Below are 9650 nucleotides of genomic sequence, written 5' to 3'. Positions count from 1 at the left end.
CTGAAACCCCATGGACTATAGCCCACCAGGGTCCTCTGTCCATGGGATTTTCCAGGCAAGAATACTGGAGTGGGCTGCCATTTCCTGCTCCATTTTGTATATAGTAGTATGTGAATGTCAATCACAATTTCCCAATTTAACCCCCTCTCCCTTTATACTCTGGCAACCATAAATTTGTTTTCTACATCTGTGGCTCAATTCTGTTTTATAAATAAGTTTATTTATACCCTTTAAATTGCATTGTTTGCCTTTAGTAAAATTTTATGTATACATGTTTAGAACTATGTCTTCTCAGTGGGTTGACTCTGGTAAATTTACATTTTTTCCTGTTTTTGGTAGTTTTTTGCTCTGAAGTGTGCTTGATCTTGTATTAATATAGCTACTCTTTTGCAAATATTTTCTCCCAGTCTGTGGCTTACTTTCTCATTCTCTTGATCAAGATTTTTTCCTTCTTTTCTTCAGTTTCAGAAATTTGACTATGGTATGTCTTATGGGTTTACTCTTTTGCAAGGGTTCACGCAACTTCTTGAATATGTAGGGTTAGCTCTTTATTAAATCTGGAAAGTTTTCAGCCATTATTACCCTGAGCACTTTTTCAGTCCTACCTTTTCTCTGCTCCTTCTGGGAACATACCACGAATGTTAGAACTTTTGTTATACTTCTACAGGTCCATGACGCTTTAACTTCTTTGTAATTTTCTATTTCTCAGATTTGGTCATTTTTATGTCTTGCAGTTCATTGTTTCTTTCATATGTTCCCTCCATTCTATCGCTTAGCTCATCCCCCAGCTTTTTATTTTTGTAAATGTATTTTTCAGCTCTAAAATTTCCATTTGGTTCTTCTTTATACATTGTGTGTGTGTATGTTTTTGTTGTTGTTGAGATTTTCTGTTTACCAAAAAATTTTTTGTTTGTTTCAAGTATGTTCATAATTGCTTGTTGAAGCATTTTATCATGACTAAGATCTTTTTCAGGCTTTCTAACACTGTTATCCTCATTTCCTGTTGTTGTTCAGCTGTTCCGTTGTGTCCGACTCTTTGCAGGTCATGGACTACAGCACTCCAAGCTTCCCTGTTCTTCACTAACTCCAAGAGTTTGCTTAAACTCATGTCCATTGAATCAGTGATGTCATCCAACCATCTCATCCTCTGTTGTCCGCTTCTCCTCCTGCCCTCAATCTTTCCCAGCATCAGGGTCTTTTCCAATGAGTCAGTTCTTTGCATCAGGTGGCCAAAGTATTGGAGCTTCAGCTTCAGCATCAGTCCTTCCAATGAATATTCAGGGTTGATTTCCTTTAGGATGGACTGGTTTGATCGCCCTGCTGTCCAAGGAACTCTCAAGAGTCTTCTCCAGCACCACAGTTTGAAAGTATCAGTTCTTTGGTGCTCAGCCTTCTTCATGGTCCAATTCTTACATCCACACATGACTACTGGAAAAACCATGGCTTTGACTAGATAGACCTTTGTTGGCAAAGTGATGTCTCTGCTTTTTAAAGTGCTGTCTAGGTTTGTCATAGCTTTTCTTCCAAGGAGCAAGCGTCTTTTAATTTCATGGCTACAGTCACTCTCCACAGTGATTTTGGAGCCCAAGAAAATAAAGTCTGTCACTGTTTCCATTTTTCCACCATCTATTGGGAGTGACTGAACTGAACTGAACTGATTGGCACCTATTGTTTTTTTCGTTCAGTTCAAGATATTCTTGGTTCTTAGTGTGAAATGTGATTTTGATTTGAAACCTGAACATTTTGAATATTAAGCCTGGGTCTTCTGTTTTATCTGGCTTCCTCTCACACTGCTCTAGAAAGGGAAGGATATTGAGGCCTTATTATTGCCAGGCAGGGGTATAAGTCCAGTTCCCCAGTCCACCTCCATTGCCACCTGAGGAGGGGAGGGGGCACTCTTCATCACTGCTGAGTGGAGGTGGGGTTTTGGCTCCCTTCTAGGCACCCATTGAAACTTTCTTGGCTGGAAGAGCTAAGAATGCCTCATTGTTACTCTCCACATGACATCTACTGATACAAAGGAGCTGTTCCTGCTGGAGGGTGATGAAAGTCCTGTCCACTAGGCTTCATTGGATACTACTCAGTAGGGAGAGAGAGGGGTCCCCTGTTACTATGTGGTGGTGGTGGTGGTGGCAATGGTTGAAAGTCTAGGCTCCTCAAGTGGTCTCAAATGACACTGCCAGCGTGAGGAGCTCCTTGGCACAGCCTGGTGAGGGTAAAAGTCTAGGCTCCTCGGTGGGTGTTGGGAGCTTGGGTAAGCGTGGGGTCAATATATACGTGTGTGTGTGTGTGTGTATTTTTTAAAAGGAAGAATAGAGAAAAGTAAACACTTCATCTTCTGTCAGTTTTATTCTGTATTGACCATTTCTACAGGTAATATTCATAAAGAATTGGATAAAAGAATGAAAGTTTGTATTTCTATGAGCAAAGAACATTAGTAGGGTAACCACATGGAATATGGATGTGGGATCAAAATATCCTGCTTAATGGCTTTTATTTTGACTGGTAGGCATCGGTAGAAAGAATTCTAAGAAAATGACCCTGGCCTTAAGTAGCATTCAGTCCAGCTTGGAAGCCAAGAGGCAGATTGCAAAACGGATATGCCAACAAAGCGGCAGCTTCCAAGTGCTCAATAAGCCATAAGCTTAACATCTTGTCAAAGAAGGCTGATGCTGAGAAGGAGCAGCCAGGGAGGCCCCATATTTCATACAAGAGGCAGGTTGTGAGTTAAGCTCAGAAAACTCAGACTTGGATATGATAGGAGGAGGCAGCTGGTGAGAAGGCATTGAAATAGGGAGAGTGGAATTGACAAAAATGAAAAGTCAGTAGTACAAAAACTATAATATTTAATTATTGTGTGTGTATTAGGTTCTGGACACTCTGCCAGATGCCTTATATTATTGTACTTGATCATCCTTCACAACATCCCCTTTGAAGTACAAATTATTATCCTTTTTTTACAGATAAGGAAAACTGAGGCCCAGGCAGGTAACTTCCCCAAAGTCCCATTCCTATGTCAAGACGAAGAGTTAGATTCTAAGACATTTTAAGCTCTTTCCTAGAATGCTGGGAATGTGCACAGCACTTGGCTGGAATAGCACTAGCTTGGGTGGAGAGAAAAGAATGATAAGATTGAAAATTGAAGCAACATGTACCAACAAAGGAATGAGAGCCTGAGTAGGCCTCTTTGGAACTATGACAGGGAAGAGGGCCCAGTTTCCATCATGTAAGATGGGAATATGGCTCTCACACTGCCCTTTGTTGTTTCTTTTTAAATTGCATTAAAAAAACAAAACAAAATTGTTATCTCTGGTCATGCCTAGGGTATGTGAGATGTTAGTTCCCCAACCAGGGATTGAACCTGCACCCCCTGCACTGGAGGTGTGGGACCCTAACTACTGGACCACCAGGGAAGTCCCTCACAATGACCTTTGATATAAAACCCCTTGCCAGGTCATGTCATTTCAAAATACTTTCATGTCATTTCAAAAATACTAAGATGACAAAACTCTTCCAGCAGGACTTATTCTTTCTCTATCTCTCTCTTTTGAAAGACAAATGTTATTTACAGAACACTTTTAGAATTTTTTGATAGAGACTTTGAGATATGATGGGTTAAATTTTGCTTAGCTTCTGGCTCTTAGTTTTTCAAAATATCAAGCTCCTGAATCATGCTTAGTCACTCATTCAGAGCCTGGTTAGGTTAATGAGACACAATGTGGGTAGACAGAATGACATCACATACCTCCTTCAGAAGAGACAAAGGAGAAATAGAGGGGAAAAGGAGGATTCTAATAGAATTTTGTTCCAAAAGACTGGATGAGACTGACCAAAAACGGGGAAAAAATTGGATCCAAAGTTTCCACTGAACTCTTGAACATGTCTGTGGTGGTGTAGTCACTAGTGCTAAAGGCATTATAAACACTTTCTATTAACATGGGAAAGGAAGGCCAAAGAAGTACCGTCTGAGAGGAGCCATAGAAAGCTGTTGCCAAAAATATTTCACAGAATGTCAATTCCATGGAAGGATCCAAGAGAAAAAAAAAGTTCTGTGGTTTGTGAAAAACACTAGGTTAATCAAATGTGTCTTTACTGCAAGACTTTTCAGAGCCTTTAAAATTTTCAGCTGTGTTATGAACTCCCAAGGGGGGATGTAGTATGCTGTGTTCCCCAATATACTTGTTGACAGGAATTCCCCCCACACTTCCCCACCTCACTTTTTGTTCTTGGAGATTTCTTATGACAAGTACTTCACACTTCACTCTTTCATAAGTTCAGGGACAGGGAAAGACTGAAGCCATGGACAGAACTCTATTCCCCACTGTAGACTTTTTCTTTGGTTCCTCAAAATGTGTCTGACATACACACACTTCTGAGATTACTTGAGAGCAAAATGAGTATTTTCTATTTAAAGCCAAATGTACAAAGGCAAGTAATTTTCTTAAAACTTGGAAATTTTTATCCCACCCTCTCAACCATCCCAATGAATCAATAAACTAGTTCGCGAGAGAGAGTTGCTGCTATTTTATATACTTTTTAAAAATCAATGCTCAGTCATAATCAAATTAGAAAATGAATCACATTGCCAGATCTCTGTTTAGCCGCCTGGGCTGGAAGCTATTTGTCATCAGGTTCTCAGTAGCCCCCTCTCTGCTGCCCAGCTGGGATCTGGGCCTCCCGGGCCATCCGATCAAAGACGTTGTTGCCAAGTGTTCTCCCGTCATCTGTCCTGGAGGCCTTGGAGATCTTCTGGAATTCCTCGAAGGTTGCATCTTTCTCTCGCAAGATCTGCTCCATCCTCTGCTCCTGTCTCCGAATGGCTTCCTTGATGCCCTCAATGTGGCACCTTTCCTCCTTCTCGGCTTTCAGCTTCAGGATGTGATGATTCTTCTCCCGTAGGATGTTGAGCTCCCGAATGTGGTGTGCCTTGTCCCTGACGTTCTTGTGGACCTGACTCCGGGTCTGAAGGCTCTTCTGGTCCGCCATCTCCTCCAGCAGTGGCTTGTGCTCCTTTCTCTGCTCCTGTGACTCTTCCGCCCAACACTTCACCTGCTGGAACCGCTCCTCCTCCTTCTGGACTTTGTCCTTCAGCTCTCTGTGGGGCTCCTTCATCTGGCCCTCGGGCATCTCTTGGGACCATTGGGAGCTCTGTTCCAGGGACAGCTTCCTGAGGAGCTCCTCAGCCTTGGCCTGGCAGTCCATGAGGACCTTCCTGGCCTGGTAATTGACTAGAGAGCTGAGACTGGTCTCCTGGATCTTTTTCTGGCCCTTGGTAGGGTGAACATGCTTCTTTAGACAGGCCTGTGCCAGCCTCTTCTGCAGTTGCAGGCTGTTCCGCGCCTGCAGGTCCCGCAGCATCTTCTCTGGCAGGCGTTGCCCTTGGCACTGCTTCTCCGGCTCCGTTTCGGGTTCAGAGGGGGCCCCCTCCAGCTTCTCCTGGCGCTGCTTCTTCCGGTCCTCCAGCGGCGCCTTCCACCCGCTGCTCTCCTGCTGGATCGCGTTGGCGGCTCGTCTGTCCCGCCGCCGGACTCGCAGCTCCCGGTGCAGGCGAGCCTTGCGCTGCTCCTTGTCCTGCTGCCACTGCTCTTGGCTCTGCAGCAGCAACAGCTTGCGCTCCCTCTCCAGGGTCAACTGGACCTTCTGGTCGGAGCGCTTCAACTCCTCCCAGGCTAGGGCCGCCTGCTGCTGCAGCTCCCGCATCCTCTGGCCCTTTTTGAGCCGGCTCAGCACCAGGGCCACGATCTTCTGGTCCCTGGAGGACATTATTGCCTCTTCCAACTTGTTCTTGAGGACCTGGGTGTGTTGATTCTGCATCTCCTTGCTGGAAACCAGGGACTGGGAAAGCTGGCTGGTTAACGACTCCACCGTATCATTGCTGTGTCTTTTCTGGATGTGCATGCAACCTGACTGCGGCCCGAACTCTCTGGAGGACACAGAAGACTTCTCCGTGTGAACTGAGGAAAGGGACCAGGGACGTAGACCCCTGCAGAGCGGCACTGCCCACTGGTCTCCGCTCTGAGCCTTTTCTTCCTCAAATGCTCGGTTCGCGGGAGTGTAAGCTCCCTGCGAGTAAGGTGCGGGCGAATCTCCCCGGGCGGGAGGGTAGTGCTGGCCTTGCTGAGGCTGGGGCTCCAGCTGCCAGGCCGGGCTGTGCCGGCTGCCTCCCTGCTTCTGGGACTTGGTCCTTGCCTCCCCCCAAGCATCCTCCAGGCGCCGGCTGCGGGGTCGGGGCTTCCTGGCGCGGTCTAGGAATCTCCGGGCCATGCCGGTCAGGCTGCAACTTTCCTGCGGCGAGTTGGAGTACTGGCGCCCGCTGGGCCGAGGGGTGGGTGAGCAGAGCAGGTGAGGCCAGGGCGCGGTGGCCTCGCTCTCCTCGCCTGGTGTCCGGGCCCAGGAGCTCAGGCCCGGTTCGGTCCGCGGCCCGGACCCGTCCAGCTGAGCCAAGGATGCGCTCTCCTCGCTGGGCGGCGGAGGCTCCCAGAGGGCCGAGTGGGGCCTCGGGGAGAAACGGCCGAAGTCCTCCATTCTCCCTCCCTGCGCGCCCAGCGTCTGAGTCCCGGTCCCGGGTCCGGCGGGGGCGCTGCTGAGACCCGCCCCGCCCTCCGATCCCTGGGCCCGGCCGCCTGTGACGCTCCGGCCACTTCACAATGCTCCCGGCGCCACCCGGCCGCTGCAGCCTTCGGCCACCCTGGCCTTCCTGGCACCCCGCGCGGCGAGAGGCGGGAAGGCGTATGGTAGACGGGGCTGTAGGAAGTCCGGGTCACCCTAAAGAGGAGGGTGCGTAGTGAGCCCACACCAGTGTTGCAGGCAGGAATTTGAACTCGCATTTGTACATCTTAAAGTAGCAGAATTTTAAAAGAACACAGGTAACAAAGAACAAAGGCATTCCCCCCAGAATAGAATGTGGCCTGGAAGGGTGGGGTGGGGAGTCCTTTAGTCACAGGTCCCTACCACAGTGCACCTCTGCAGTGTAGGCAAAGTTGAGGCACATTAATTTACATGCACCAGCCTTTTGCCCTTTTAACTTAGCAAGCCCGAAGTATATTTTTTTAAACTTAGAGGAGAGAAAACAAAACAAAAACATACTAGTTTGTTTCCTCCTAATACAGCAATCACTGCTTTTGTCAAAATAGGAATGTTAGGTGCACATTTCTGAAATAGCATTGGTGGACACCATGGCAAATCACTTTATTGTTTAATGAGATGACTTTTTCGGGTTGAGGCGTTCAGGGCTCATGGGAAGAGCACTAGATTTGGTCATGTAAACTTGAGTTTGACTCTCTGACACTTTCCACTTGTGTGGTCTTGGTCAAGTTAACAACTTTCCTGACCCTCAAATTCTGGAACAGACACTGGAAGACACTGGAAGCCCTACCACTGTAGGGCTGCCCTAAGGTAGATGAAACTATGCCTCAAGAGCTTAGCACCTTAATACAGTCAATTAATATCATTCTGATGTCCTTCTAGCCTTCGGTTAGATATTGTAAGATTTAATACAGTAAGTCCTTTACATATGAACGCATTCCATTCTGATAATGTGTTCCTCAGTCCAGTTTGTTCATAAGTCCAACAAGGTTAGCCCAGGTACCCAACTAACACAATCAACCACATAGTACTGTACAGTGATAGGCTTATAATACTTTTCACACAAATAATACATACAAGACAAACACAAAAAATAAAGAAAACATTTTTAATCTTACAGTACGGTACCATGAAAAGCACAGTAGCACAGTACAATAGCTGGCGTACAGGAGCCAGCATCAAGTGAACAGGCAAGAAGAGTCCCTGACTAGAGGAGAGAGAGGGGGTGGGAGATGAGATGGAAGAGCTGAAGGATCATCAGCAACAGGAGACAGACAGCAAGCTCCAATGTCACGCCTGACATTGGTGTTCCAAGTTCTGGTTCCTTGCTGGAACCAGATGCACATTCCCATCTTTGAAAGTTCAAAACTTGAAGGTTTGTATGTAGGGGACTTACTGTACATGGGCTTACAAAAGTTTCTACAGATTCCTAGCTTAGCAAAAGAACAGAATTAATGTCATCCTAAAACAGTTTCGGTAAAGGATAGAGTGCTGGGGTGGGGGGTGGGGGTGATGTCCAGGCTCCGCTGTGTTCATCCTGGACTGTGGATCTTGGCTCAGTCACTTCCTTTCTCTGGGATGTAATGAGGAAACAGTTCTGGATAATATTCTCCAAATACGGCCAGTCCTTAAAGAAAAAAATTAAGCATTTACTCATCCCAGTCCTCTTCACCTACATCTTGAAGCTTCACAGTGACTCCAGCTAGGCAGGGCCAATAGAACTGATAACATTTCCTTAGGACAAATCTGAGACTTGGCCATTCTAACTGATTCCTCCAAAGGTCAGGGGGTCAGTGGTGGAAGTTTTGATTTTAGGTTCACTTGTCTTTCCATGATATCATGCTGCTTCTCAGGAAATTCACTCTGAATTGGGACATGTATTATGCACTGAAAGTTTGTGTTCTTCCCAATTCATACATTGAGCTTTAAACTCTAGTGGGATGTTATTTGGAGGTGGGGCCTTTAGGAGGTGATTAGGTTTAGATGAGGTCATGAAGGTGGGGCCTCCGTGATGGGATGAGAGGAAGGGACCAGAACTTCTGCTCTGTGCTGTGTGAGATCACAGACAGAAGGTGGCTGTCTGTAAATCTGGAAATGGACCTTCACCAAGATCTGAATGTGCTCACATCTTGACTGAGCACTTCCCAGACTCCAGAACTGTGAGAAATAAATGTCTGTGGTTTAAGCCATCCAGTCTAGGGTGTTTTGTTAGGGTAGCCTGAGCTGACAAAGATGACATGCTCTAAAAATATTATGATCAGATGTAAACTCAAGGGTCATGACAGCTATGTCCTTGAAGCCATGTGGTAGCAACCTTGACCAGAGTGTCTGAGGCCTCCCCAGGAGCCCACTCTGCCTGGATAGGAGCCCATGTGCAATCATTAGCACGTCTATAGCCAAGGACAGGAGGTTGCTTCTACCCTAAATTTCTATTGGCGCCACTCATACCATTGTTAGAGAAATTATTTGGTGATTATAATTTTTGCTTGGAGGCAACTTTTACATAAAATAAATTTGAAAGATTTATTCCATAAATTTGAAATGGAATCGTTTAAGTGAGGCGATATCTGGGCATTAACTGAGTCGTGCTGATACCTGAGTATCATCTCTCTCTCTGAAGAAGCTTCATAAAACATTTTGTACATCTACATTGTGGTTCTGGCTGGCACCAGGTCACTTCCTGTTACAGAGAAGCAGTATTGTGTGGGTGAAAATACAGCCAACCCAAGACCCAGGAGACCTGCCACCAGCTAGCTTTGCCACCTGCTGATCACCTATAGTGGTCATTTCACTCTCTGTCTGGAGATTCTGGTGGTTTCCTCTTTACTGTAGGAGATGATTTGTAAGATCTCACTCAGTCCCAAAGGCAACTGGAAAGAAGAGTTCAATCTAGTAAATCCTGCAGGCTTCCTTTTGTAAAACAGAAATGAGTTAATCCCTGAAAAATGCTTACAGCAGTACTTGGCATGTAGTTGCTGCCTTATAAAAATTAGTCACTAGAATGATCATTATCATTATTCCAAGAGCACTAAAACCATAGCAGTGTAGGGCTGAATTTAAAGACA

The 9650-nt window shown here is 46.0% G+C and overlaps 1 protein-coding gene across 1 annotated transcript; it reads right to left on the bottom strand.

Annotated features, from left to right (window-relative positions):
• Positions 1-4635: 4635 nt before the first annotated feature.
• Positions 4636-6525, bottom strand: CCDC185 (coiled-coil domain containing 185). The gene has a single exon (XM_065936394.1). It carries the CDS (start codon positions 6523-6525, stop codon positions 4636-4638), a length of 1890 nt encoding a protein of 629 aa, XP_065792466.1.
• Between the last annotated feature and the right edge of the window lie 3125 nt (positions 6526-9650).

This window comes from Muntiacus reevesi, chromosome 5, assembly GCF_963930625.1.
Source record: "Muntiacus reevesi chromosome 5, mMunRee1.1, whole genome shotgun sequence".
NCBI classification, from domain to species: Eukaryota; Metazoa; Chordata; class Mammalia; order Artiodactyla; family Cervidae; genus Muntiacus; species Muntiacus reevesi.
The sequence above is the reverse complement of the archived record's forward strand: the minus strand, read 5'-3'. Positions and strand labels throughout refer to the sequence as shown.

Bases quoted from the DNA above. Each gene is read 5' to 3' on its own strand.
- CCDC185 (XM_065936394.1), bottom strand. From the start codon at position 6,525: ATGGAGGACTTCGGCCGTTTCTCCCCGAGGCCCCACTCGGCCCTCTGG.